This window comes from Camelus ferus, chromosome 18 (genome assembly GCF_009834535.1).
Source record: "Camelus ferus isolate YT-003-E chromosome 18, BCGSAC_Cfer_1.0, whole genome shotgun sequence".
Taxonomy (NCBI): domain Eukaryota; kingdom Metazoa; phylum Chordata; class Mammalia; order Artiodactyla; family Camelidae; genus Camelus; species Camelus ferus.
The window spans coordinates 8678910-8705949 of NC_045713.1; the positions used below are offsets into that span (position 1 = coordinate 8678910).

General features: G+C 65.3%; 1 protein-coding gene across 9 annotated transcripts; it reads right to left on the reverse strand.

The window, feature by feature from the left end:
- Nucleotides 1-1044: 1044 nt before the first annotated feature.
- Nucleotides 1045-26809, reverse strand: MICALL2 (MICAL like 2). 9 transcript variants are annotated; one of them, XM_032459869.1, is made up of 21 exons: nucleotides 26449-26587; nucleotides 25668-25793; nucleotides 23588-23713; nucleotides 23345-23499; nucleotides 18802-18850; nucleotides 15794-15935; nucleotides 14765-14952; nucleotides 13957-14072; nucleotides 12929-13699; nucleotides 12352-12405; nucleotides 11041-11309; nucleotides 10042-10135; nucleotides 8965-9122; nucleotides 8358-8513; nucleotides 7732-7796; nucleotides 7520-7643; nucleotides 7186-7276; nucleotides 7002-7075; nucleotides 6202-6316; nucleotides 5340-5386; nucleotides 1045-5035 (listed from the first exon to the last, which is right to left on the reverse strand). In XM_032459869.1, exons 6-21 carry the CDS (start codon nucleotides 15876-15878, stop codon nucleotides 4941-4943), a joined length of 2502 nt encoding a protein of 833 aa, XP_032315760.1. In that variant the 5' UTR covers nucleotides 15879-15935; nucleotides 18802-18850; nucleotides 23345-23499; nucleotides 23588-23713; nucleotides 25668-25793; nucleotides 26449-26587; the 3' UTR covers nucleotides 1045-4940. The 9 variants fall into 9 exon arrangements, 7 of the variants coding, with proteins under 7 accessions (XP_032315760.1, XP_032315762.1, XP_032315759.1 ...); XM_032459871.1 differs by lacking the exons at nucleotides 23345-23499; nucleotides 23588-23713; nucleotides 25668-25793 and adding an exon at nucleotides 16338-16391 and having other exon boundaries at nucleotides 26449-26809; XM_032459868.1 differs by lacking the exons at nucleotides 23345-23499; nucleotides 23588-23713; nucleotides 25668-25793 and adding an exon at nucleotides 16338-16391 and having other exon boundaries at nucleotides 5340-5379; nucleotides 26449-26744.
- Nucleotides 26810-27040: the final 231 nt, after the last annotated feature.

Here is a 27040-nt window from a genome sequence, read left to right on the forward strand (position 1 = left end):
GGGGCAGAAGGACAGCAGAGCCGGCACAGCTGGACTCCCCAAGACTGGCAAGCAGGACGGCGATGAAGCACTTGAACGGTCAGCAGCCCCGGCTGACGGGGAGACGACAAGTCGCAGCTGCAAGGGCTGTGTGCGTGATTCTGAGCTTTCTAGCAGTCGCGCTGAGGAGAACGGGCACCGGGGAGGGGGACGAAGCCTGGCTGGCAGAGCGCACGCTTAGCGCGCACGGGTCCTGGGTGCGGCCCCCGGCGCGTCCTCCAAGGCAAGTGAGTAAACAAGCCTGACTGCCCCGCTCAAAGGCGCAAAAACAAAAAAGGAGAAACCTACGCAGTTAGTGTTAATAGCATCGTACTGAGTCCAGTGCACATGAGATCTCTCCATTTCAAGGTGATCGGCACAAAATCCAGCCGCCGTTCCCTTTCCGTGGGCTCAGGTTTGGAAATCCCACGTGTCTCGGTCTCTGTGGGTGCATCTTACTTGGGACTGGCCACACCGCAGGCGCCTGAGAGCCACCCGTGTTGTGCACGCTGTCCCCTGTCCATCAGGGCACCTGAACGGCCCCCTTCGGCGGACTGACAGGGAGGAGCTTGGTCGTAACTCAAAAGCTGCAGCAGAAAATGCTTTGTGCCCAGGAAGCCCAGCGGACCAGGTGTGGGTCCTCCAGGTCACACCTGCTGGATGCCCAGTGGGCCGGCCCTGTAGGGCCAGCTCCGCCTGCCTCCCTGTGCCCCGCTGGCCTTTCGGCTTGTCGATCCTGGTGCCACCAATTCCTGCATTTTCTCCTCTGCCCGAAATACAGCATTTGACAGCAAAACCACCTCCATCCCACAAGGTGCCTCAGGTCCTGACCCCAGTGCTCCGTGCACACGGAGGGGTGGGCCCAGTGCCGGGCACCCTGCACCAGGGCCTGAGGCCTCCTCTCACCCATCCAATCACCTCTTTCCAGAAAGTTCTCCTCATAAATAAATGAGTCCAGATGACCCATATGGAAATACAATGTTAAAACCACTGATTAAGTTTTACACAACCGTGTGAGAACCAATGGAAAGGTTTCGGCTTTTTAATTCAAGGAAAGAGGACTATGAGGTCATTTCCACTTGAGGTGAGACGTCCTTGAGACGGCGTTGCAGCGGGGTCACAGCCTCGCGCGCGCTGGGACGTGTCGGCGGCTGCCGGGGACAGTGCGCGCGCCGTGTTCTTTATTAACAATGTGATGGGCCGGCGCCCACGCCGTCCGTCTTCATCAGCGTCTCTGGCCCACCTGGGAGACCTGCTTAGTGCAGAACCAGCCTGGGACGGCAGGGACCGGGGGGACACCTAGGTGGCCAGCAGCCCGGCTCTCGGGACCAGACACAGCCACCTGGACACAGGCCTCTGCTGAGGGGGCGGCCCAGGGTGCGAGGGCCCCAGGAGACAGAGCTCCAGACTCGGAGGTGCGTGGGGGCCGCAGCAGCCTCAGAGGAAGGCGGGGTCTGCAGCTCACACTTCGTAGGAGTGGAGGAGGCAGGTGGGGCCCCACCCCTGCGGCCTCACAATTATTTACAGCCGCTGGGGGCCTCACTCACACACTAATCCCCCACACCTGCTCAGGGGCTGTCGGACGGGGGTGGCCAGAGGAGCCCCTCTCTGACACTCGCAGGCCTCCCCATCCCTGGTGCACGGCCGGGACCCCGAAGACCTTGCAGAGGTGCAGGCATGAAGGCAGGTGGGAGCCGAGGCTGGGGCAGGGTCCCAGTGTCGCACAGACTTTGCTGCCTCTGGGCCTGGGAGGCAGAGCCACCGGCTCTGTGATGCACCCAAACCCCCTGAGGCCTTGAACCCCCGGCTGCGGCCCTCCTAGTCTCAGGTACCAGGCTGGTGGCAGGGGCCGTCTGTGTGGCCCCCGCGGGTGCTCTGCCCGCTGGAGCTCAGGAGCTCCGGGGCCCGACCCGCTGCAGGTCAGTGCCAGCTCGGGCTCAGGTTGCTCCTTCTCTGTAGGCCGGCGGACACCAAGCAACTCGCTCTCCCACTTCCCAGACAAAAAAACTGAGGCTCTGAAAGGCCGACCAAGAGGTCCAATGTCCCAGCTGGATGCTGGCTTTGATCACGCACCCAACAAACCACGTGCCAGGTGCTGTTCTGGGTGCTGGGGACACAGTGGTGCAAGAGACAGAGCAGCTCCTTGACCCAGGGACTTAGATTCCAAAGGTGACCTCCAGGTGTTGAAAATGAGCCGGGTGACGGGCAGAGTCAGGGGCTCATGGGAGCCTCCCCAGGAGGGCTCGGTTCAGTCAGCAGAGACCTGTTGGAGGAGCCAGCCTTGGGGAGGACGGGGCTCCGTGTGGAGGGGCTGCAAGTGCAAAGGCCCTGCGGTGTGTCGGCCCAGAGGCCAGGACATGCAGCAGAGGCAGCAATGGAAGGAGGCCAGCCTCCTTGGGAGTGGAAGGGCAGGCGGAAGCCCCTGCTCCCCCGGGCCCAGCCAGGTCAATCCCCCCTCCCTCCTGCTGCAGCCACACCAGCCCACTCCCCCACCTTGGGTTCCCCTCAAAACTCCAGACCGTCTCTGTGGCCAGGCCTGTCTGAGGGCTGCTTCTGCCCTGAATGTGCTTCAGTTCAGGCCGCAGGCCCCAGACCCTGGTGGGCCAAGTGAGGGTGAGGGCATGAGGGGTGCCATCCAGGGACTGGCCCTCCCATAACGTGTGCCCCCCACGTCCGCTGATGGGGACACTGGTTCTTCTAGACCACATCTGGGGAAAGAAAGGCCCTGACACATATCAAGCGCCTCCTGTATGCACAGCCGGGATCTTGAAGCCCCGGGGGCCAACGAGCAGAGATGGGCTGGTGTCCGGCCGGGCCTCTCCCTTAGTGCTATGCCCAGCTCCCATCTAGGGTGTGGGCCCCCTTCAGGGCTGTTGGGGGTCCCCTGGGGTGGGTGAGAACCAGGCTGATTCTCCTCCAAGTTGGGGGGCAGCAGTGAAGCCAGGCCCCACCTGTACCAAGGGGCCACCCCGGGTTCCCACGGCCCCTCCTGCTCTGCCCGCTGACTGAAGGGACATTGCACCACCTGGAAGCTCCCGTGCCCCCGAGGACACCTTGCGAGTTCTGCCGTGACGGGGGCGTACAGGGCCTGCAGGCTTGGGCCCCTGGCCAACAGCAAGGACACGCTGTCAGCGGCTCAGGGCCCAGGGGCTTGACCACTAGGTCTGTTACCCCGCGCCCCCCAGCACCCCCAGGGAGCAGCCGTGGAGGGAGCTCCCTCGCCCAGTGGCGACGCCTCTGAGGTGCGGGTCCCCAGCAGGAGCAGTCTGTTGCCCACGGCTGTAACCAGCTGGACAATGCACCCACTCTGGAATCTTCCCTGCTGTGTCTCAAGGACCCCACATACACCCCAAACACCAAGGGCTCCCAGGTCACGTGGCGGGCGCAGCCCTGGGAGTGCTGGAGGCGGGCCCCGGGGTGCAATCTCAGGCCACATCTAACTTGCTGTGTGACTTCAGGGGATCACCTCCCCTCTCTGAGCTTCAGTTGTCTTATCAGTACAACAGAGCTACCTCGCTGAATGGCCCTCCGCCGCCCCCTGGTGGTGAAGAGGCCACACTGCGGTGGGTCCCCAGCACATAAGCCTGGGAGGATGGCCTGGGTTGGGGGGTTCTCGGCCAGAGGGTCAGCAAACCAGTCCAGGCCGCCCTCCATGGCCCTCCTCCTAACACAGCAGGTCCCACCTGGGGCCTCTGCTCAGACCGCCCATGGCGCCCAGCGCCCGAGGAACTGGCCAAGCTGTTCCACCTGGCCAACGCCCTGCGCGGCCCAGGCCCCACTGACAGCTGGGAGCTGCCCATCCCCCTCTGTCCGTGACCCCGCCCTCCAGCCCTGCCAGTGGGGGTCTCGCTGTGAGGGGAGGGCAAGCAGGAGGCCTCTGAGCTCCTCCACCATCGTTGCTGGGCCAGAGACAACCACGTGACCCTATCAAGCCTCAAGGCAACCTGCAACCCATCAGCCACTAAAGGCTCAGAGAGGGCAGGGCCCTGGCCCAAGGCCACACAGCTGAACAGCAGAGCCTCGACTGTGAACCCACCTCTGCACCAGGCAGCCACCCTTTCTGTCCCAGGAATCTCCAGCTGAGACCCTCCAACACCCCGTGAAGGCAGCAGGACACAGTGAGAGCTCAATGCACTCAGCCAGGATCTCCCGGCTCTGTCCCTAACTCAGGGGGTCTTGGCTCCACCGGACACCAGGTGGGGGAGTGTTGGTGCTTTGCCGTCGCCGGGGGTCCCCCGGGATCAACCTTGATGGGCCCCACAGTGGCTGAGACAGCACCAGGAGTTACAGCTACGGGCCCCCCTCACGCAGTGGGGCTGGGGCCCAGAGGGGAGGTGAGCCTGGGTCTCCTGGCAGCGGGCGGGGAGCGCTGCGCCAGGACTCGAGTCTGGGCTGCGAGGAGGCTCTGCTCGCCTCGGTCCTTCCCTGCACGACCGCGTCCCACTCGTCAGAAGTTGGGAAGTGCGGCCGGCCCTGCTTCCTTGCTGGACACCAGGGGCTCAGCCCATAAGGGCCAAGAGCCCAGCCAGCCTCCGTCCAAGAGGTCAAGGTCACAGATCTTGACTGAGATCCCCAGGTGAGGCCAACACCACGTGCAGTTTGCAAGACCCACCCCATCCTGGCCCCTGTAAGGTTCACGTCCAGCCTGTCCACGCAGCCAGGCCAGGCCTAGAATGCGCGTCTCAGAGGCCCTGGCCAGGCCCAGAGGGTCGGCGCCAGCTCAAGGCCACAGGCACGTGCACGACGGTGCGCAAGCGAGACACGGCTGAGATGTCTAGGCTGCCCAGCGGCACGTGGGCACACGGGAGAGGGAGCCCAGGCCACGTGGTCAGTTTCTTTATTGAGGCCACCCAGACCCCCCAGAGGAGACCCGCACTCCCACCCCCACCTGCAGGCCAGGGTCCTGCACCCCCGCCAGGCAGCTACTCGGGGGTCCTGCTCCTGCTCTTTGGGGACCAGATGCTGGACAAGCGGAACCTGGGCTTCTTCCTCTGGTCGCTGCCCCTCCGCTGCAGGTCTGGGGGACAGATGCCGAGGCCACGCTCACCCACGTCTTGGCCAGTGCCCCACACCCTTCCCCCAAGCCTCCGCCCTCCCAGGGGGGTCCACCACGCCTGCCTCGAGAGCATCACCCAGACTGGGTACCCCTCCTGGACCACGTGGTCACCAGGTGCTTCTTGGATCCCCAGAGCGACAGGGAACTCAGTCCCTTACAGTGAGCCTGCCTGTCCTCGCACTGCTCCTGCCACACCGTGGGTCCCGGCACCCACTCCCACCCTGAGCCCGCCGGCCCCGACCCCACGCCGGCACTGGCATGTTACCCAGCTTCTGGATCATGTTGTGCAGCACCTCGTCCTCCTCCTGCTCCCTGGGACAGAGCAGGGCTGTGAGGGCCGCACCCCGAGCCCAGGGCCACCTGGCACCAGAGTCACCTGCCCTCTCACCTGCCCACAAGCCACACCCTGGCACCGCCCTCCCCCTCCCTGGGCAGGTCCCTGCCCTCTCAGCAGTGACTGGGGACAGGAGGGCCTGGGAGGACCTGGGCCCAGGCCCCCTCAAGCTGATAGAGTGACATGCTTGAGTCTTGACATGGGCCACTGACCCTGGGTGGCCTGGACAGGTCCCTCGTCTAGACACAGGGACAGGAAAGTTCTGTGGGGACAGTTACAAAGCTGGCGGCCCAGTGCAGCACCAGGAGACACACATGCTACGTGTGTTTAAGATGAAAATAAAGGTCAAATCCTGGACCTCGGTTGCACCGGCCGTGGTGCAAGTACCTAATAGCCATGCGTGACCCGTGGCTGCCGTGTGGCACCACCATCACAGGACACCTCCGTCACTGCAGAGGGCCACCAGCCCGTGCTGACCCTGAGGGTCAGGGAACATGGTGCACAGGGGGCCTCCTTGGTGGGGGACCTGGAAGGCAGGCTGCATGGCAGGACCCGCCCTCCGCCCCGGGCTCCACCTGCAAAGTGCACACGGTGGGCCTTCTCCCACAAGGGGAAGGTTCTGATCTGAGGCAACCTGGGCCCCCCTGCCCTGGGCTCCACCCTCACCTGGTGCCCCCTCACCTGGCGTCCCTCACCTGGGCCCCTCACCTCGTGACCCCTCACCTGGCATCCCTCACCTGGGCCCCTCACCTGGTTCCCCCTCACCTGGTGCCCCCTCACCTGGGCCCCTCACCTGAGCCGGTCCTCATCCAGGAAGTCGACGATGTTGCTGCGGTCGTTGACTGTGTTCACATACTGGTTCAGCAGATCCTGCTCCCGCTGCCGGTCCTGGGGGGACTTCAGACACTCTGCAGGGACAGCTGCCATCAGCCAGGGCCCCGCTGTCCCCACCCTCCTCAGGACACGGTGTCCCCACCCCTCAAGGGTCAGGCTCCTTCACTGGAGGAGAAGGGTAGTGCCTTGGCCATCTGGGGCCTCTGGGCACCACTGGCTGAATGAATGAATAAGTGAGTGAATGAACAACGTATCAGAGACTGGGTGTGGCCAGCCCTTCCCCGGGTCATCTCGGCCATCCTCACAAAACCTGCCCCTCGTGGAGATGTGGAAACAGGCTCAGGGCACGGCTGCCCGACTCCCACAGCAGGAGAGGGCGGGGGGCTGCCAGGGCGCTCGACCATGGGAACCCACAGCCCCAACAGTCACACCCACACCTCTACCCTGCACACATTAACTCACTTAATCCTCACAACAGTGGAAGGAGGTGGGTGCTAGAATTGTCCCCACTTTGCAAGGATGAAACCCGGGCACGGAGAGGTTGAGTGACGTGGCCAAGCACACACAGCCAGGAAACGGAGGAGCTGAGATGCCACCCCAGCTCCAGAGAGGGAGAGCCATGACCACCGACCCCAGGCAGGCAGCCCTGAGAGGCCTTGGAAAGCAGGCACCCATGCCCACCGCCTGGGGCTGAGCCCCGCCCCCACAGCCTCCACCCCCTGGCCGGCCTGGGATCCTTCGTGGGCGGGTCGGACGCACCTGGCTTGGCCATCAGCTGGCGGAGCTCCCCCTCGATGTCCAGCTGCTGCTCCTCCAGGCGCTGGTCCCTGGCCCTGCCGGGGTGACACAGGCGTGAGGTCCGGCCCATCCGCTGGACTCCCCAGCCCCAGCCCAGCGTGCAGGGAGGAGGGGCTCCTGGGGGCCCGCAGGCTGGACCTCTCACTTGTACATCAGCTCTGACTCCAGCCTCAGCAGAAGCTGCTTCTCGTGGATGAGCCGGAACCAGTCCACCATGAGGGCATCCTCCGAGTCATCTGGGGGGAGGCCAGGTCAGGGCACTGAGCGTGGTGAGGGCCCAACCCAGGGGTGGCCTGCAGTCGGGTGGGCAGGTGGTGTGGGGGAGCCCGTGGTTGGGGGGGGGCCTGTGGGGGGGATGGCGTGGGTGGCAGGGGGGTGCAGCCTGTTGTCAGGGTGGTGTGGGTGGGGGAGTCATGGGTGGGGGAAATGGGGCGGGGGTGGCCCGTTGGGAGCAGCCCGTGGGGGGGGGCACGGCTCACCCCCCTCGGCCGCTCGCAGGCGCTTCTCCAGCTCCACGCCCCTGAGCTCCAGGACGTCCAGCTGCCTCTCGATGTCCTGCACCTGCCTCTGGATCTCCTCCTGGGGCACGTAGTCGGGGTGCAGCTGGGGAGGAAGGAGTGGTGAGGGTTGACGGGAGGCACTGGCCCCAGGGGTCTGAACCCCTCATCCACCTGTACCCCGGCCTACTCACCCTGACGGGGGAGGTTACTGACGTTCCAGGTGAAGTGGGGGCACCAGCCAGGCCCAAGGGCCTCCCTGGAGAAGGGGCAGGACACGTCTCTTCAGGTACCAGGCCCACCGTGACCCAGACGTGGTCACACACACAGCTGGGCCCACCCAGCCCTGCCTCCCCAGGATGCCCCCTGCACCCCCGGCTCCCTTGCCCCGCCCAGCAGACAGAGCCAGGCCGCATCCCCATGGGGTCCCCACATCCACGCTGGCCCCTGCCCTCCTCCAGGTCGGCAGCACCGGACACCCCGCCAGCACCCTGGCCCCCATCCCACGAGCTACCAGGAGCAAACGCTTATCATCGCCAGGTGTGTGACTCAGGCACTGGGAGGCAGGTAGGGCCCTCTGTCCAGCTCTCCATCCCTACACATTGGAAAGGCCGGGCGCGGACCCAGATCCTCCAGGCCTCCCGCCCCTCCTCAGATACGGGGAGCTAGGTCACCTCCAGGTGTGCAAGAAACTGTCCGCTCACTGCATCCTGCCTTCCCTCCAGTCTAGGCTCCGTGAGCTCCTATTCACCCTCCAAACCCCACCTGGGCATGCCCTCCTCGAGGAGCCCCTCCGCCTGCAGCAGCATCCCGGGCTGACCTGGTCTGCCCTGGGGAGGGGCACTCTCCTCCTTCCATCTCTGGGCAGGGCCTTCTTGCTCCAAGGGCTCCGGCCGAAGCCAGTTGCCAGAAACGTCCAGGCTGGCAGGGACTGTCAGCTTCCTGCGGCGGGAGGGGGAGGGGGAGGGGGACGCGGCTGCCCGCGGGTGGGAGACAGAGCTGCGTGTCAGGCCAGCAGGCCCGGTGCCCTCTCCTCAGTGCCTCCCTGAGCCTGGCCCACCCCAGAGGGACCTCATCACGGGGATCGGCCCACACAGCCTGTACCCACATTCTGCCCACTCGGGTTGGGGGGGTACAGGGGCAGAATCCTGACCGTCAATGGCCCAGGCAACGAGCCCACTGGGTTGGTGACCTGCTCAACGTCACAAGGAAGGAACATGGGGGCAGGACATCCAGGGGCGACTGAGAGTGCTGGGGACAGACATGCACACTCATGCGTGCCCATGTACAGGTGCACATACGCACACACGTTACACACATACACCCACCCGGGACCACCAGCTTCTCTGGCTGAGCAGGGCCACTGCCCCCGAGAAGAGGACCCCCAGACGCAGGCTGCCCGGCTAGGGGCTTCTGTCCAGCCTTACCTGAGAGGCTGGCCCCGGTGCCAGCCCGGCCCGGTGTCCTGTTCACCTGCACTGGGGTCAGGGTGATGCAGACACCCCCCTCGGAGCTCCGGGAGACCTGGGTCGTGTCACTCGCCCAGGGCTCTCCCAGGACCTGTGGCTCCTTCTGCTCCAGGGCCCTGGATGGAAGGTGGGAGGTCAGTGGAGGGTGGACAGGCCTCCCCGCACCCCGGCACAGACAAGCCGGAGGGACGTGTGCCAGCCCGGAGAAAGGAGCTAGGCGCCCTTGGGCTCATGTCCCTGAGTGGCTCACTCTGCAGCACAGGGGCATGCCGACGTGGGTGTGAGCTTGGGCTCAGGTGCCCACAGCTGATGCCCACACGGCCACGGAGCCCTCCCCACCGCCAGGCCCCCGAGTGTGCAGACCCGCAACTCGCAACCTGCCCACATGTGCCAGACCGCGGCGGGGACCCAGGGTGGCCGCCCGCACAGGTGGCCCCAGACCAACACACCCAGCCCGCAGGGTGGGCTCGAGCGCCCACCTGACCCTGGCCGGGGCAGCCTCGTCCACGGAAGGCCGCAGGGGCCCTCCCCCTCCTTGTCCCGACTGAGCTTTCTGTGGAGGCTGCCCCTGCCCCACCGCCAGGCCTACCAGCAGGCGGGGGTCCCAGCGGGCTCCAGGATCAGGCCGGGTGGGCGCCCGCCAGCAGGTGTGCTCACTCCTGGGCCTCCAGACTGGGTCAGAGGGAGGATCCCGGGGGGCCTGCTGGACCCTCCCTGCACTACCTGGCCTCCCCAGTACAGTTACGGGGACACATGGCCCCACGTCTCGCAGGCCGGCGTGAGCTGTCCCCTGTCACTTAGACCGGCATGAGCTAGCTCTTGCTTCTACAGCTGACACGTACGGGAGACACGCACACATCCCTGCTGTGGGCGCCAGCGGGTCAGAGCGGGCGCTGTTATTCACCTGCAAGCATTTGTTAAACGCCTACTGTGTGCCGGGCCCTGTGCTTGCCCTGGACACAGGCTCCTGCGAGCGCAAACCCACAGCCCAGGTGTAGGGCCAGCACCCTCAGGAGCCCTCGCCCTGCCCCTCACCTCTCAGTGGGGCTCTTTTTCTCCACAGGCTTCAGGCGGGCCCTCCATCCTGCCGGCCCGTCCTCCTGGCCACCCTGGGAGCTGGTGCTCGAGCCTGGGTGGGGGTGAGGTGGGAGAAGCTGGGGAAGGCAGCACCTCGCCCATCCCTAGGTCCTGTCACCATCCCCCCTCACGTAGCCCCACAGCCAGTCGGGCCCCCGGGAAGCAGCCCTGGTTGAGTCAGGGACGGGAGCTCCAGCCGGCCCCTGTGCTGTGTGTGCCTGGGGGATTCACTGCCCCTCTCTGGGCCTCAACTGCCCCTGCTGACAAACAGGCGAGGGTGTGACAGGCTGAGCCCTAGGGGCACTGACTGTCTTGTGTGTGCGGGTTGACCGGGGGCCACCTGCAGGCCTCCTGGGCTCAGGGCAGAGTGGCTTTCAGGGTGGGGGCTCAGCTGAGGGAATGAGGGTGGGAAGAATGCTTTACAAGGTGTCTCTGAGCCAGCTCAAGGATGTCGCGGGTGCCCCTGAGAGACAGCCCGGCGCCCAGAAAAAGCCGGCTGTGTAGTTCTGCAGAAAAGTGTACAGAACAGTCCTGGAAGCTCAAGGCCAGTGCAACCGGGGACTCCGGGGTGGGGCAGGGAGGCATCGAGGCCTCTGGAGCTCAGGCCACAGTCGTCAGGACAGGGCAGTCATGACAGACCCGCAGGGACAGTGGCTGCAAACCCCATGGGAGAGGGGGAGAACCTGCAGAGCAGGGCAAAGAGGGCTCGCCCGCCTGGTGCTGTCAGCGGGGAACAGCGGCGTGGCGGGGGCTGGTGGGTGGGACGATGGTGACAGAGGAGGACAGATTCCCAGAGTGGGACCCCGGGAGCCAGACTGTGAGACAGCAAATCACAGAACTGCAGGCCAAAAGCAGAGTGGCCACGACACCCAGCAAGAGCCTGGGTGCGGCAACACCATGGAGCAGCAGACCCTGGCACCGCCCCCCTGCCAATGCTACCATTTTAGGGGCTCTTACCCTTAGCCGGCGGGGCCTCCGGCTTCGGCCTGGAGCCAGCACCTGCCCTGACAGCCCCTGAGGACACAGCCAGGCTCTTCTTGCCCACCTGGGGTGGCGGGGATGCCCGGGAGGGGCTACTGACACCCAGGGGGGCTGGTGGCTCAGTCCTCGCAGCGGAGCTGAGGGCCTGGGGAGATACTGACTGTGACAGCTTGGCGGCTGGACTCACTCCTTGCCCTTCAGTTCTGGGAAGGGAGTTCGGAGCAGGAGAGGTGGCCAGGGAGGGCCTGTGCAGGAGAAAGCAGGCATCAGGAGTGGGTGGATCACCTTGACCCCCAGGTAGAAGCCCCTCAGTGCCCCCCAGCAGCTGGTTCCCAATGCCCACCCTCCTGAGGGAGGGAGACCACCCCTCTGAGGAACGAGGTGGGCTGTGGGCATCCACCGCTCACACGGGCACAGCAGCACCTGCTCTTACCCTCCTGTTTAACTCCAGGGTCAGCTGACATTAAAACGCCCCCAAAACCCACCAGGCGTGGGGTGTGTGGGTGGGGGCCACAGCCCTAGTCACCCCATCCTGCGCCCACCCACCCGGAAGCAGCGGGGACTTCACAGTGGAGATTGCACTCCACCCTGAGACATGCGCGAAGCCAGCACACGCGCCAGCATACACCCCCTCAGGCGCGGGCCCAGCGGGGCCCAGGGCACCGCCCCAAGCCAGGCCGGGTCCTCTGTGTGCCCCCGCCCCTCCTGCAGCCAAGTTCTCCACCCCCTGCTCGTCCCCTACTCCAGGCTGGCTCCCCGGAGGAGCTGGTCCCCACCCCCGCCAGACGTGTCCTCAGGGAGTGCTCCCCTGAGAGTCCTCATACGGTCTCGGCCCCCAAGAACCTTGGACACCCCCTAGTGCTGGAATGGCCAGGTGGGCCGGCTCTCCCCAGCCCTGAGCCCACCCTGGGAGCCCTGGGTGATGGGGCGGGGGTCAGGCAGCTGTCAGCTGGGGACACCCCCAAGCAAGTGGGTGCAGCCTTGGTGGCCAGACTGGTGTGGAACCTCCCTACTGGCTGTTGGGGAGTGAATGGTGTCCCCCCCAAATCCACACCCACCCGGAAGCTCAGAGCGGGACATTTGGAAGCAGGCTCTTTGCAGGTATAATCAAGTTAGGATGAGGTGGTCCTGGATGAGGGAGGCCCTCAGTCCAGTGACAAGAGTCCTTGTAAGAGAGAAAAGTAGAGGACAGACACAGAGCGGAGGCCGTGAAGACAGAGCAGAGACGGAGCCAAGGACACAGGAGCCCCGGGAGCTGGAGGAGGCGGGAGGCAGCCCCCTGAGCACCTTCGAGGGGACGGCCCTGCCCACACTCGGAGCTCAGCCTTCTGGCCTCCACAACTGCAAAGGGACAGAGGTCTCGTTTTAGCCACCCGACCCGCGGTGCTTGTCCAGCAGCCCCGGGACACTAACACGGTGACCCTCCTCCATCCCGGCACACTGTCTGCTCCCCGTCCAGTGGGCAGAAGGCACATCCGTGGGCAGGGAAGGCTCAGACCCCGTTCGAGTCAGACAAGCCAACACTCCTCCACTCACAGCCTCCGTTTCCCCATCTGGGAGGGGGGTGTCCACGTGTAGGACTCAGCGTGTGACACACGGCGCCCCTGGGCGGCAGCGTCGGTGATACAGTGACAGCCTCGTCCCCTCCCGCTGGCCCCCGGGCACTCCGGACCCCCAGGCTCATTCTCCATATTTCCCAGACTAGGAAACTGAGGCAGGGAGAGTGCAGCCCAGCCGTCACACAGCCAGGCAGGGGCAGCGGCCAGAACCCCTCCCCAGCCACCCCAACCCCTCTGGCCTCCTGGGGCCCTGGAAGCTGCTGGGCGGGTGGGGGCTGCACCCCAGTCCCACCTCTCCCACCCACCTGCCAGGTGCATGAGTGCCGGCCTCCCTGCGCTCTGGAAGGGCTTTCCGGAGGATGCTCAGTGCCTGCTCCCTGCTGCCGTCCCTGGAAGGTGTATTCGCTGCAGCTGGGACCCTGCCGGCCGGGCCAGGGCTGGGGGAGGCTCCAGGCTTCTGGAAGAACCTCTCCCGGGCCTGCTGCGTCCTGGAGGACGACGGGGTCCAGGCCAGGGAGTTCGCAGGGGCTGGAGACGCTGGTCTTGACCCGACCTTGGTCTGGAGGGCTGCCGCTTGAGGGGCTGCCCGGCCCGGAGGTGTGGCCGGGCGAGGGTCCAGGGCACTCGGGGTTGTGGCAGGACGGGGGCTGCCTGCCGGTGATGACCACCCTGTCGGGGAGCTCTTGGTCACAGGAGTGCTGGCTTTGCCACCCACAGGGGCCGCCGAGAAGCTGGGCCCAGCTGGGCTCTCTGTGTGAGCTTGGGGAGAGGAGGCCGGAGGGTCAGCTGCAGCTGGAAGGAACCCTTTGGCAGTGGAGTTGCCCACCTTGGGCTCCCAGGCAGCCGGCCTGGCCTTTGGCCCTGCATCTCTCTGCCTGCTCGCCTCCTGGGTCTTCCTTGGGGCGCCAGGGGGCTTGGAGTCCATGGGGATGGCCCTGGGCTGCCCAGGGGCCAGGCCCGGCAATGCAGGGCTGGCAGAGGCGGCTTCAGGGCGGTGGCTGGTGCAGATGAAGACGCCGGGCTCCCCCGTGGCCCTGTAGGCCCCTGAGTGCAGCGTGTTGGAGCACTGCTTACACCTGGGGGCGGGCGGGGAGACCAGAGGCGCTCCAGCCGCGTGCTAGCTCATTCTGGCTTCCCCAGAGCACACACCCTGGATCCTACAGCCCCTCAGGTGGTTGGTGATTCACTCAACAAACACCTCCTCTCCCAGCTGTTAATCCTTCAGTCGCAGCCTCCCCCATGGCCCTCGCTAGGGGTGCGGACACCCGGGAAGTGCTCGTACTGGCCAGCAGGCACATGCGCGCGTGCGCACACACTCGCACGCGGGACCCACCTGAAGCAGCCCCGGTGGTAGAGCCGCCCGTCTGCCAGGTGCCGCTGCACCAGGTGCACGTGCCGGCCGCAGACCCCGCAGGCGCTGCTCACGGAGCTGACCGCTGAGGCCTGGCCCTTGGGGTGGGGGGGTGCCGGTGACGTGTCTGAGCCGCCCTGCGTCCGCCCCGCCTCCCTCCTGACAGCCGCCGTCAGCGGGCGGGAAGAGCCCACCTTACAGACCGGAGGCCAGAGGCTCCCAGAGGAGGCTTACGCCCAGGAGGGCTGGACTCCAAGTTCAGGGCCTCTAGCCTGGCCCAAAGGGAGGGAACTGGGGGCTGACTTGAGGGTCTCAGGGGGCCAGGAGACACATTGTGGCATCTCCCGTTCCCGTCCAAAGGTACAGAAATCCAACCAAATCCCCAGCACCCCTGGAAGGCCTGGGGGACATCATCACCCCATCCTCAGCCTCCACCTCTGAAAAGTGGGGCGACCCTCCCTCCCTGTTCACAGCTGGCCGGGGGGGGGGGGTAAAGGACACGCCCACGCTGTCCCTTGGCCCCACCTGGGAGGGAGGGGCCAGAGGCAAGAGACTTGCTTGGAACCCAGAAAGGTCTGGGCTCGGCCAGTGTGGCCTCCCTGGCCTCAGTTTAGCCGTCTGTACGCCTGCAGGATTGAAGGAGCTTGGGGAGCCAGTCCAGGGGGCAGGTGCGGCCGTGCCCAGGACTCAAGGGGACCCTGTCCCACCCTGGGCGCTGTGATTTAGGGGACACTCAGTGGAAGCCAGTGGAAAACCCAAGAACCAGAGAGAGATGGGCTGGGGTGCTTACAGCCTTTAGCGGGGGTCCCTCTGTGCCCCCATCCTTCTGTGGGACAGTGGGGTTTGTGCTGACTGGAGACAGCGGCTGCCCCCGGGTCGGGGTGGGCGTGGGCCTGGCCGGCGGGGACCAGGCCTTCTTCCCAGATGGGTCCTCACTGGAGTCTGACGGGCGCCTCTTCACTCCAGCCATGCCTCCAACTAGCACGAGACACAGCAGGGTCAGGGGCCCAGCCCCGCACAGCTGCTCTGACAGGGGCTTTCCCGGTCTGGGGTTCCTGGCAGTGCGGCCGCCCAGCACAGGGCCTGGAGCTGGAGCTGGGGGCGGGGATGGGTGCCCCCCTCCCGCAAGTGCCCATTCCCAGCAGGGGCCTAGCCTCCCCCATGCTCCTCCCCAACCCGAGGGCCCTGATCCCAGATCAGGGAAAAGGGACTTTCTGTCTCTCTGCAAAGTGGGACTCTAAGGCAGCCTGGCCCGGTGCCCAGAGCGGTTCCGGGGATTTCTGAGCCTGGGTGAGGCCTGCGGGGGAGGGGTGGGCCGAGCCCCTGGGTACACAGAGCAGCTGGAATACAGTCCCCGGGCCGCCCCTCCCCTGCCCAGCCAGCCTGGGGCCGCACCCTGCCAGGGCAGCTGACCATCAGCACCAAACCAGGGCATCTGGAGCCAGGCCACCCGAGGGGACAGACGTGGGCACAGACCCCTGGGGCACAGGGAGGGGAAGGGGGAGCTGGGTGCATCTGTCCAGCGGACCTTGAGTGGGGACGCTGGAGCCTGCTCCAGCGGGGGCCATGGGAGGACCTGGGGCCGGGACCCCGCCTGTCACTTGTAGCAGGACGGGGGACCCTGTCCCCCTCAGAGAAGACGGCAGCGCTGGGTGCCACACACACGTGCACCACCGAGGCCCGAGGCCCACCCCATGCGCCACACGCAGAGCTGGGGGCCGGGGGGCTGAGCATGGACCCGAGAGGGAGGGGCGTGTGCACACAGGCGGGCAGACGTGTGGCGTGGCCAGGCGCTGGCCCTGAGGTGGCCCCGACTCACTGGGGGAGCGGCCGTGGAAGTAGTTGTAGTACTGCGACACGTAGGTCAGGATGCTCAGACGGTCGGGCACCTTCAGGGCCACCATGTCCTCGGCGTCCAGCAGGGCCGGGATACCCAGCTGCTCCTCGGCCACACGGAAGGCCTGCGGAGGGCAGTGGTCAGCAGGGGTGGGCCAGGAGACCTCTTCCCCCATCCTCCTGGGCCAGGCCACCAGCTCCTTCTGGAGGGACGGTGGGAGGGGCCCAAGGCAAGAGACACACTTGGAGCCCAGAAGGAGCCCTCAAGAGACCCACTTGAGGTTCATGCTCTGCTTGGCCTCCTGGCCTCAGTTTTCCTGTCTGTCCAGTGGGGATCACACCCGACCACAGGACTGAAGGAGGCGGGGAGCCAGTCCCGGTGCAGCAGCCGAGGCTGTGCCCACGGCCAGAAGGGCCCCAGCCCATCTCAGGCTACTCGTTCCAGGGACATCAGCCCCACGCCACTGCTGAGACCCCTTCAACCACCCCCGCACTCTCGAATCTGCACATCCCTGCTTGACACCAACCTTATACACGTGGTCGGGGGCAGCTTTCTCCAGCCAACAGGGGACACCTGTGTCCTAGGAGCCGAAGCCCGGGGGAAGGGGAGTGGACTTGGGGGCTGAGACAGCGACACAGGCGGGGCTGGGCCCCCCGGGCCCTGACATGTGTGCTCCCTGCCCAGGACGGCGGCCTCTGGTTCTGCCCCCACTGCTCTGCGCGTGGGCGTGGGGCTCCTCCCTCCTCTCCCCGCACCAACCCTGGCTGGCCCAGCCAGGCCTTTAAACTCCACCCCTCCCCTGACTTTGCCCAAATGTCCATCTCGAGCTGCCCCCTAAACTACCACGACCCCCACATGGAGAAGTGACAAGAACACCTCCACTGTCGTGTGTTCCAGATGAGGCTCCCGGGCCCCAGACCTGCAGCCCTCCCGGCAGCAAGCGCCCCTCTATGCCCAGAACAAAGCCTCTCATCACCTTCATCTCCTTCACAACGCATCCGCAGTCTGACTCTTTCCACTGCGCCCACACACCCTGCTTCCTGCACAGACCCCGTGGAACCGGCAGCAGCTCCCAGCAGAGCACCCTTCAGAGACGAAGCCAAGTCCTTCCCATAACCTGGCCTCTCCTCACACCCCGTTCCAGCCTCCTCTCCCTCTGTGCCAGCCTCCCCCTGCTGTGTTCCGCTATGTCCCCTGGTGCTGTTTCTCCTACAAGCTCGGTGCCCTGCAGCCCCCTCACCCTGAGACTTTACCTCCCCCATCCCCTCATGAAAACTGCGCACCACGCCCAACACCCCCAGCCCCGTTCCCATCCACATGCTGCTACGTGGTCAGCGTGGTGGGACAACTCTGTCTTGGGGACGCTGTCCTCCTGTGAGCTGTCCACGCGTTGCTGGCTAGTGAGTGCTGGAAATGTGGCTGGTGTGGCTGAGGAAACGAATGTGTTCATTTATTTCATCTCTGATATGTTAAATTCAAATCGTCCGCGCCGAGTGGGGCAGCCCCGGACACGCAGATGTGACCCAGCCCTGCGAAGTGTCAGCTCCTGGGGGCCAGGCGTGTGTCCTGCTCGCAATGTACCCTGTCCAGAACTGCACCCAGCGCACGGCAGGAGCGTGGTGAACATCAGCCGGCCCGGGGTGGAGTCTGCCCTTCTGTGCCTCAGCACCATGGGATTGAAAGGGAGCTGGACCCTGGGGGCTCCCCAACCCCTGCCTCTTGTTTCTAGCAAAGCTGCCGTCCCCCAGGCTTCCTGAGTCACAGGAGAGCAGCTCCAGCAGTGGAGGAGGACAAGCTGTAGGCCTGGGAGAGGGTGAGGACTCTGGCCGCCTGTCTCAACGATGAATTTCCCTCCAAGACTTTCATGGCTGAACAGAATCTTTGATGATGGTTTTTGGGGAGATGCTGGGTCCACAGGATTGTAGGCATTCTGGTTAAAAGCAACTCTGGCTTTTTGTTACCAAGGCTGTTGCCCCCAGGGTCATACCCCTGCCCCTCCCTCGACTAGAAACCAGTTACTCTTCTCAAGCCTAGGAGGCAGCTGCAGAGAACAAACAAAAACTAGCTAGAACCCGCCATGTCGAGCTGGCGGAGGGTCTGACTTCCAGGGACCCAGAGCCTCATCACAGCTCATTGTAAGGTATCACTTAAGTAACACCCACCCCCAGCGCCGTGCCAGTTGACAACTGCCATGACAACCACCAGAAAAGCCCTTACAGGGACTGACAAACTCGAACAAGGACTGACTGGCTCCCTCACACCGGAAGGAGGACACGATGGCAGAAGCCTCCCACCGAAGCCCAGGTGGCCCGGCCCAGGCGGAGCCATCCCTGCCACCCGTCCCGGCTGGTGGCTGCCCCCTGGGGCCCCTCTTCCTCCCTCAGACACCTTCCTTCCTCTTCCCCTTCTGAGCCGCAGAGCAGCTGTTCACCTTGTCCCTCTGCCTCTGCTGTGCGAATTCTTCCACAGCCACGGCGAGGACCCACACTTGGTGGGCATCCTAACTTAGGAGCCCCTCCATCCGCTAACAGAATCATGGAGTCATTTTGCAGCAGGGAAACTGAGGCGGGCACAGGGGGCAGTCCTGCCACGGGACAGCCGGGGGACAGGACTGGAACCCAAGCCAGCCTGAGCACAGGTCCAACCCAGGACCCACCCAGGGGCCCTGCCGTCCCAGAGCTCCCCTGAACCCTGCTCAGCCTTGGGCGGGAAGGAGGGTCCGGTCCTCCCCACCCCATCCCCTGCCCGCCAAGAAAACGCGGGGACCAGGAGGGCCTCGCTACAAGACCCTTGGGCTGTTCTGGGGACCTGGGGTCACGCGGCTCGGGACAGGGTGTGGAGCCCAGTGGCAAGTGCCCGGCCTCCACTGCCCACCTGCAGACGGCAGTGATGCCGCGGCCACCCCCGGGGAGATCGTGCCCACTCAGGTGCCTGGTGAGCAGCCCCTGGGACGTGGGCTGGGGGACGGGGCTGGGAAGGGACAAACTCACCAGCTGGTTGTTCTCGAATATGTTTTCCTTCCTGAGAGCATCGAAGTTTCTGGAAAGTAAAAACACACGTGTCAGAAGCAGCTCGGAGGCCAAGAAGGGAGGGGCCAGAGGGCCCAGAGCTCATCTTGCCAAAAGGGAAAATGGAGGCCAGTTGGGGGTGGGAAGGAAAGAGGTCTCATGGCGACCGAGGGCCGGCAGGGCCGGGCACTGCGCCACAGGCTCTGGCCCTGCCCCGGGCCCGGGGATGTGGCCCAGCGCCTGCAGTGCCCGGGCACCCACGGCCCACGCAGGCCCTCGCAGCTACAGCGTGCAGCCCTCGCCCTGCGGGGGCCCGACCCCACCACCCATTAGGTGTGGCCAGAAGCAGGCCCAGGGCGGCAATGCAGGCGGCCCGGCCAGGGCACAGCTCGGGGGGCTGCCTCCCCCCGGGCAGCTCATGGGCCTGGTGGGTCACGGGAGGCCGTGGGAGGTCCTGGGGGTTAGAGGTTCCCACGGACAGAGCCCCACGCTGCAGGGCCCTCGCTCTACCCCCAGGTCCCGTCACTCACTCTATTTACCCGGCACCGCCCATGAGCCCTGCTGCTCTCAGCTCTGTACAAGTATCAACCTGCACCTGCAGACGCTGTCAACGCCCACCCCTCACAGATGACATGAGGCACAGAGAGGCTGTGACTTGCCTGAGGTCACACAGCAGGAAGACAGGAGTCAGAGCCAGGCCATGGCCCCAGTGTCTGGGCATCTGAGGTTCAAACATGCCCACCAGGTGCCCAGCCTCTTCCCAAGGGGGCAGACCCTCAAAGCTGAGAATATGAGAGCCCCCCGCTGCCCCACCCCTGGGGGCAGAGGCCTCAGGCCTGGCCGGGATAGCAGGCCTTCCCGGAAAGGACAGGAGCGAAGCGATTGTTCAGAAAGGAGGAGAGGCTGGCGCCAGCCCCAGGCGGGTCCCGGGACCCCGCGCACGCACCCAGCACAGCACAGCCGGACCCTGTGGGCGGCCAGGACCCACGTCTCCAGGAGGGCTGGTTAAATACCCATTTGCCTGCCTGTCCACATGCTGGATGGCAGCCATGCCCCTTCAGGGCAAGCCAGACTGTTCCAGAAGCCTCATGGGACCCAGGAGAGCACAGGCAAGAGCGACCCGACTCATTCAGGCGGCGCCGTCTGACCCCGGGCGAGCCCCCTCTCCCCCGGGGCCTCGGCGAGCCCCCTCTCCCCCTGGGGCCTCGGGTCCCTGTCTAACGGGTGGCTGCTGCTCCCCGTGGTGGCTTTGAGGGTGCTGTCTCAACAGCAGGCCGGTCTCAGAGCGGGGAGCTGAGACCCCTCGGCCAGCCGGCACTGACCCCTACACCCCTGGGAGGCCTATTACACAGATGAGGAAACTGAGGCCCGAGACAGCAGCCGGCCCCTGGCCACACTCGGGCTGCAGTCGCCCACCTCCCTCCTCGGGGGCCTCGGGGGCCCCGCGGGCCTCAAGGGCCGCTCCGCAGCCTGCCTGGCTCTTCGGGAAACGGTTTCCGCCTGGACCACCTCCCAGGTAACGTGTTCCAGATGCTGGGATCGCCCCAGGAGGACAGAGGGTGCTTTGTGCCCAGACCAGGAGGGGGCAGACCTGTCTGCGGGGAACGAATGACCAGAGGAGCGGGAGGGGGCATGGCCACCTGACACCCACCAGGGTCCACGGGCCCGTGGAGTGGCTGGTCTCTGTCCGTCACCCAGGGGCTGTCAGGCACGCTGGTCCCCCTGTCCTCAGCGTCCACGGGCTCAGGAGCCCCTCCTCCAACCACCGCTTTGAAAGCTCAATCTCTTCTCCAGACCTGCCCGGGGTCACTGACCGAAACGGCCGAGTCCTCAGGAGGATGCCCGGTGCGGGAGGGCCGGATAACAAGTTCTGTTTGGTCTCCAAACAAGCAAGAGAAGGAAGCCCCTGCCCCCTGCGTTGGCCTCGGTCCACCCCTGGGGCTACAGAGGCCCCATCCTGTGATTCGGGGCAGCCAGCTGCCTGTAGGGCCCTCTCTCCCTGCAAACCTGGAGTGAGGGCCTCAGAGCTCAGGGTAGATCAGGCGCCCACGAAAGCAGTGCCAGCCCCCTGAGCAGGGTCAGAGGTATGCAGGCCAGAAGTTGCAGAACTGCCCTCCACTCAAGTGCAAGGACCACCACCCTCAGCACCAAGTCCCAGCTGCCTCCCTGGGCCGCCAGGGCTCCACGGCTGGGCCGGACCACCCTGGCCAGTCCCATGGTGACCACGCCCCTCCCAGACCAAGCACCTCTAAGACCCCCGCTCCTCAGCCTCGGGGCCTTAGCTCTTGCTGCTCCCTGCACCCAGGTGCCCCTTCCCACCTCACGAGGCAGGAGCTCACGTCCCCCACGGCAGGGGTTCTGCAGGCCCCACCTTGGTCCCCGAGGGCCGCATGGCCAGACCTCTGGCGGAAATCGCCAAAGACAGAGCTGACTTGCAAATCCCTTCAGAAAGGGCCAAGGAGACCCCGCCAGTCCCTCTCAGGAAGTCCAACAGGGCAAGCTTTCCGGCAGCGGTGAACCCCTGGTGGGATGGGCTGAACCATCCCCCAAAAGAGATCTGTCAGAGTCCTAACCTGCAGGACATCAGAATGTGCTCTGTTTGGAAACAGGGACGGACTCTACAGAGAGAATCTTGTTAAAGTGAGTCATGGGGGGCCCTGATCCAAAACGCCTGGTGTTCTCACATGAAGGGGAAACTTGGAGGCAGAGACGCACACAGAGGGAAGACGGCGCCTGCGAACCCCAGGCCTCGGGAGGAGCCAGCCCTGCAACCTGGGCTCCTCGGCTGGACAGGGAGATGCTCAGTTCTACTGTCTCAGCCGCCGTCGCAGGCCGCGCTCCGCAGGCCTAGTGGACTGGCCCTCGGGAGGCGGCCGGCTTGCATTTAAGGCCTTGCGGGACCAAACTGCATCCGCTTCACCCTCGCTGGGTCGTTAGAACCGGCACACCGTTGCCCGGGCACCCTCCCTGGTAGATCGTGCTTTCCGGTGAATCTCTAATTTAGAATCAGGTACGTTCTGGTGTGGCTCCAAGGTACCTGCCTGGGGCCGGGCACACAGCCGGAGCTCTATAAATGCTGTCGATGAGTTAATTCAGCCAGTGCTTGCGGAGTGAGGGGACTTGGGTGAAATTCATGTGCTTTCAGCTGGCCGAATGAATGAACTCACGGAGTCCGTGTGTCCACCGTCTGCCAACCTGTGTCCTGCCCGGGCTGGCGCCTGGCCCGGCTGAGAGCCCGCGGCCGCACGGCCCCTCCCGGCCCGCCTCCCACTGGCCACGGCTGACCAGGACTGCTGACCTGCTCCTGCCCCCAGCGCCTTGGGGGCTCTTGGGAATGTGTACCCCCTTCCAAATTCCTGGAGAGCTGACCTCACAGTTTACTTCCTGGAACAAATTGCAGCTGCTTGAGGGGTGGGCATGGGGGCTGGGATGGGGGCTGACGGAGGCCGAGCTGTCCTTCCAGGTACTTCCAGCACATCTGGAGTTCATCCCCTGGGGAAGGGGAGCAGAGAGGGAGAGCGGGAGACAGACAGACAGACAGACAGGCTGAGGCACAGACGGAGGGAGACATGGGTACAAAAAAGCCCAGAGGTGAGACAGGAGAGACCACAGGGCAGAAGTGGGGGGGGGGGGGTCCAGGGACAGAGGCACCAAGGCAGACACACTGGAAGAGGCCAGGGAGAGGGTGCATGCGAGGAGACACCCAAGGCGAGGCAGGGAGGAAGGGCCCCTCAGGTGCAGGGCAGGGGCCCAAGGCCCCCACTTCCCTGTCGCCCAGCTGCGGGCCTCCCCCAGGCTGGAGCAGCCCCTGACCCCCGCCTGGAGCAGGGCGCAGCCAGGAGGGGTCAGCCTGGGGCTCCTGCGGTGGCCTGAGTATGGGTCGGAGGTATTGGGCCCCAGCCACCCCCAGGAGATGGGCTGGCAGCCCCTGCACGTGACCATCTTGGGGGGTCTGGCCAGAAGGCGGCAGCAGGGCTTGGGCGGCAGGCCCTCAAGCCAAGAACAGAAGGCCTCTGTTCCCAGTCAGCTTCCTGCTGACCACGAAGCCAGGGTGGGAGGGGAGGTCAGCCTGTACCCGGGCCCAGTGCCCTCTGCTCTGGCCCAGGGAGGGAGCTTCTGGGTGGGGGCCCCTGGGAGTGAGTCTCGACTCCCAGCTACAGGCAGGTCTCCAAGAGTGATCAGGGAGCCACCTCTGCTTCTGGCCCAGCCTGATGTGGGCCCCAGAGCCAGGGCCCAAAGGTCAGGTCAGCCCAGCAGGGTTGCAATGACCACCCACCCCTAACAGCTCCTACAGCCCCTCCCGCCTTAACCATCACCATCACGGAGAAGGAAGCCCAGCCCTGCCTCTGGAAGAGCTCTGGACTGGCGCCCCGCCTGCCGCCCTCCTCCGGCCCTCCTCCGGCTCTACTCTGGCCCTCCTCCGGCCCTCCTCCCACCCTCTGGCCTTGGTCCCTCCTAGTCCACAGGTTTCCTGCCTCCGGGAGGTGGGAGAGGTGTGTTTGTTTTGGGCGGTTCCTGCGCTCACCTGGCTGCTCAGCAGAGGTGGCGTCACTGGGGAAACAGACCCCCAACTGCGAAACCTACAGCTACAGAGAGGAGGGGCCGGGAAGGGCCGGTTGCATCCCAGGAGGTTGAGCCCGTCTCCTGACCCGCAGTGGAGACCGCACACCTGCCAGGGTCCTGTGGGGCAACGGACGCAGGTTACAGGTGAACTCCCAGGTCTTGGCGGGCAGAGCCAGAAGTAGGACTCCACGAACAGGCAGCCCACCTGGCGGGCTCAGTGCCAGGCTCCTTCACAGCTGCGCACCTCCGCTCGGGGGCCAGGAGGAAACCGGCTCACAGGCAGCAGGAAGGACTGAGATGAGATAAAGGGAAGGACTTCCTGGTGGCAAAGCTAGGAGACACGGAGACAGGATGTCCAGTTTCCTGCTGACAGAGGGTCTTCACGGGATGGGTAGTATGGGGGTAAGTCTCACCCAATTTGACTTAAGGGGGCTCCCCCAAGAGGACAGCCGCTCTGTGTTTCCTCCCCTTCCTGCACCCCTGGGGGCTGTCGAGGTGGCTCAGGGCTTCATGGTGAGACCACCCCCGCTCCCAGCCACCAACTTGCCCAGAGGCACTGCCAGGATTAAAGGTGGGGGAAGGGCGTTTAAGGCACAGGCACAGGACACGCAGGTGCCCACACTCACGTGCACACCCGCGGTGGCACTCATGAACTCCATCAGCCAGTACCCATGGGGCCCGGCTGGCCCGTCACGTACGGAAGCTTTACCAGCCCCCTAACTGCGGCCGTGACAAACGTCCACACACTGGGCGGCTCGGGACAGCAGGAATTTCCTCCCTCAGAGTCCGGAGGCCAGAGTCTGACATCAAGGTGTGGGCAGGGCCTAGCCCCTCTGGGGGCTCCAGGGGAGACTTGTTCCTTGCCCCTCCCAGCCTCGGGTGGCTCCAGGCCTTCCGCGGTCACAGGTCACAGGGCCTTCTCCCCGACCCTGCAGCACCCAGGCCCCTACAGAGCCCTGACCTTGCAACAACTACGTATCTACCGAGCCCCACGCACACGCTCTTATCTGCGGGCCGCCCACTGCGTGGCTATCTAGGAGCGCCTGCTAGGCCCCAGGCAGCACACCCTTCTGCAGCTGAAAGTCCAGTTTGGGCAGATGGACGACTACCAAGCCAGCAATAAGTAAGATAAGTTAACCCGTGCGTGAGGGTGGGTGGCCTCCTCCACCACCGCCCAGCTCCCCACCGCCCACCCACCCTCACCGCTCTCGGAGTTACCTCGAGCTTTTACTCATTTACCTGTCTGTGGTCTGTCTCCATACTGAACACATTACTCCCTGAGGCAGGGGCCAAGGCCATCGGGCACAGTATGCAGTGCTGAGTACACAGCAGGCACTAAATAACGGTTATAGGAACTGCTCTAATGACACCAGCGTGTGCCAGCCTGTGCACACGCCCACCCACGCACGCCTCTGCTCTCCCGCAGGCAGTGCACTCTGGGACAGGAACACACACACACCCGGACCTTGAACCCCAGCATAGCTGGGGACAGATGGAAGCTCCTGGGGCTCAGAAAGGCCCCAAATCTCCACTTACACCCATGCGTCGTCATGAGGCTGCCGGGCCGGCAGATGGTGGCACCCTCCTTCCCTCCAATGGCAGACTTCTCCTGCTGACCCCTGGGGTCAGTCACCAGCCAGCCTTACTAGGGACCCTGCAGGCACCGGGGTGGGATTCCGCCAGCCCACCTCCACTGCCAGTCCCCCTCCCAGTCCCCACATCCCTGACCCACCCCGCATCAAAGGTCAGCTTCAGTGTTCAGTGTGGAAGCACATTCTGCCCCAATATCTTCTGCGTCCGAGAGCGACCAACGCACATCCCTGGGCAGGGAGCAGAGAGGACTCCCCACGGGGCCCCATGAAGGCATTTCACAACCCCAGGCAGGAGGAGGAAATACATGAAGGCCTCGCTCTTATGACCAGCTTCCCAGTGGGGGGTGGTGCCTGGGGACAGTCCCTGGGGGTACAGGGAACATGTGGGTGGGTGCAGGGGAGGAGCCCCAAGTTCCAGCCCTGGTTCTGCCTGATGTGCTCTGTGACCTGCAGAAGGATGTCGCCTCTCTGGGCCTCAGTGTCCCCTTCTCTACAGCAAGCGGCCTGACGGCAGCATCGAGACCTCCCTGGCAAACACGCTCCACCCACCCTGGCTCCAGCCACCACTTCTCAGGAGAACGCTTTTAAACAGCACGCTTTTTCCAGAAGGTGCCTCCTGAGGACACCCTTCCTGAGCTTCATCCACCCAGCCCAGGCACCCTCCCCGGCAGTTTTACTCATTGTGAATCTCACCGAGCAAGGGTGGGGCCAGGGCCTGGACGCACAGAGCTCTGTCCCAGCAAGCCGGGTCACCGTCACAGCCAAAGGGCGTTTGATGAATGAATAACGGATGGAGCGGGTCCAGGGAGGGGACAAGATCTGGCAACAAGGCAAGGCCTAGCCATAACTCCAAGGCCCTTCTAGGGGGAGACGACCTACCCCCTCCGCTGCCCACCTCCCAAGGCTCCGATGTCATGCTCTGTCACCCTAGGGTATGGAGGCCTGGCCAATGGGACCTTTGTTGGGGGGGTTGGTTCCTAAGCTTCCTGTTCTGTGTTGGCCCCTCCCTCACAGTGACCCTGGCTGGCTGCATTCCTAAAGGTGCCTGAACAGGCTGGGGGAGGGGCAGTACCACACAGGCACTCCGAGTGACCTCCCACACCCCTGACCTGGTGGGCAGGTCCCAGGGCAGTGGGGGTCTCAGAGGGCCCAGAAGGACAGCTCTGCCGACCCTTTCCCAGGGAGACTGACCAGGAGCCAGAGCCCAGGACGCTGGCCTGAGTCATGACTGACTAAGCTAGCGGGGGCGGTGGGACGACCTGGCTCCAGGCCAGCTCCACTGGGTGCTGGGCAAACTGAGGCCACCGGGCGGGCAGGCCTGCAGGACCCGGCTTTGCTGGCCCCGGAGGGTCCCGCCAGCGCCCGCAGGCCTGGACTTCTGACCGCGGCCCACTCCCCCGGCCCCTGGCAGGAGCGGCCCGGCCTCAGTTTCCCCGTCGGAGGCCGGTGCCCGCGGGCAGCGGGGGACACTCACATGAGGTCGGGCCGGTGGCGGTGCAGGATGGCGCAGAAGGCCAGGCCGTCGCGGAACGACGTGGTCATGTTGGTGATGCTCACGTCCCGGTAGCCCTCGCACTGCTGCCGGCACCACTGCTGAAGCGCCTTGATGGCCGCCATGCGGGCAGCGGCGTCCGCCCGGCCGGCGCCGGGGCTCCGACAGCGCTTCCCGGGGGCCGCGGCCCGGCCGGAGCCGGGGAGGACGAGGAGCCCGACCCCGAGCGCCGGGAAGCCGAGTTGCCGCGGCCGAGGAGCCCGGGCAGGACGAGGAGCCGGTGGGAGCGCGGCCGGAGTCCGCCCGCCAAGCCCTGCCCCCGGCAAGACCACGCCCCCTAGACCCCGCCCGCCCCACGAGGCCACGCCCCGTCATGCCCGGGCCGGGCTCTGGCCGCGGACAGGCCCCGCCCCCTGTGGGACACGCCCCCTGGCGCCCGCCTGCCTCCCCGGCCTCCCGGGGAGGCTTCCAGATGGTCTTTCTTCTCAACAGCCGCCGCCGCCCTCCCGGAGAAGTGCGGTCCTGGCTACTTCGCAGACGAGGGGTAGGGGGGAGCGGCGGCCTGCCCGAGGTG

What these genes read in the sequence shown, in the direction of transcription:
- MICALL2 (XM_032459871.1), bottom strand. Translation starts at nt 26,591, where the DNA reads ATGGCGGCCATCAAGGCGCTTCAGCAGTGGTGCCGGCAGCAGTGCGAG. An exon ending in GCAGGGCCGTCCCCTCGAAG is followed by an intron (nt 11,310 to 12,351) that starts GTGCTCAGGGGG and finishes TCTCCTGCACAG; the next exon opens with GCCCTCCCTGGCCACCTCTC. An exon ending in CAGTAACCTCCCCCGTCAGG is followed by an intron (nt 7,644 to 7,731) that starts GTGAGTAGGCCG and finishes CTTCCTCCCCAG; the next exon opens with CTGCACCCCGACTACGTGCC.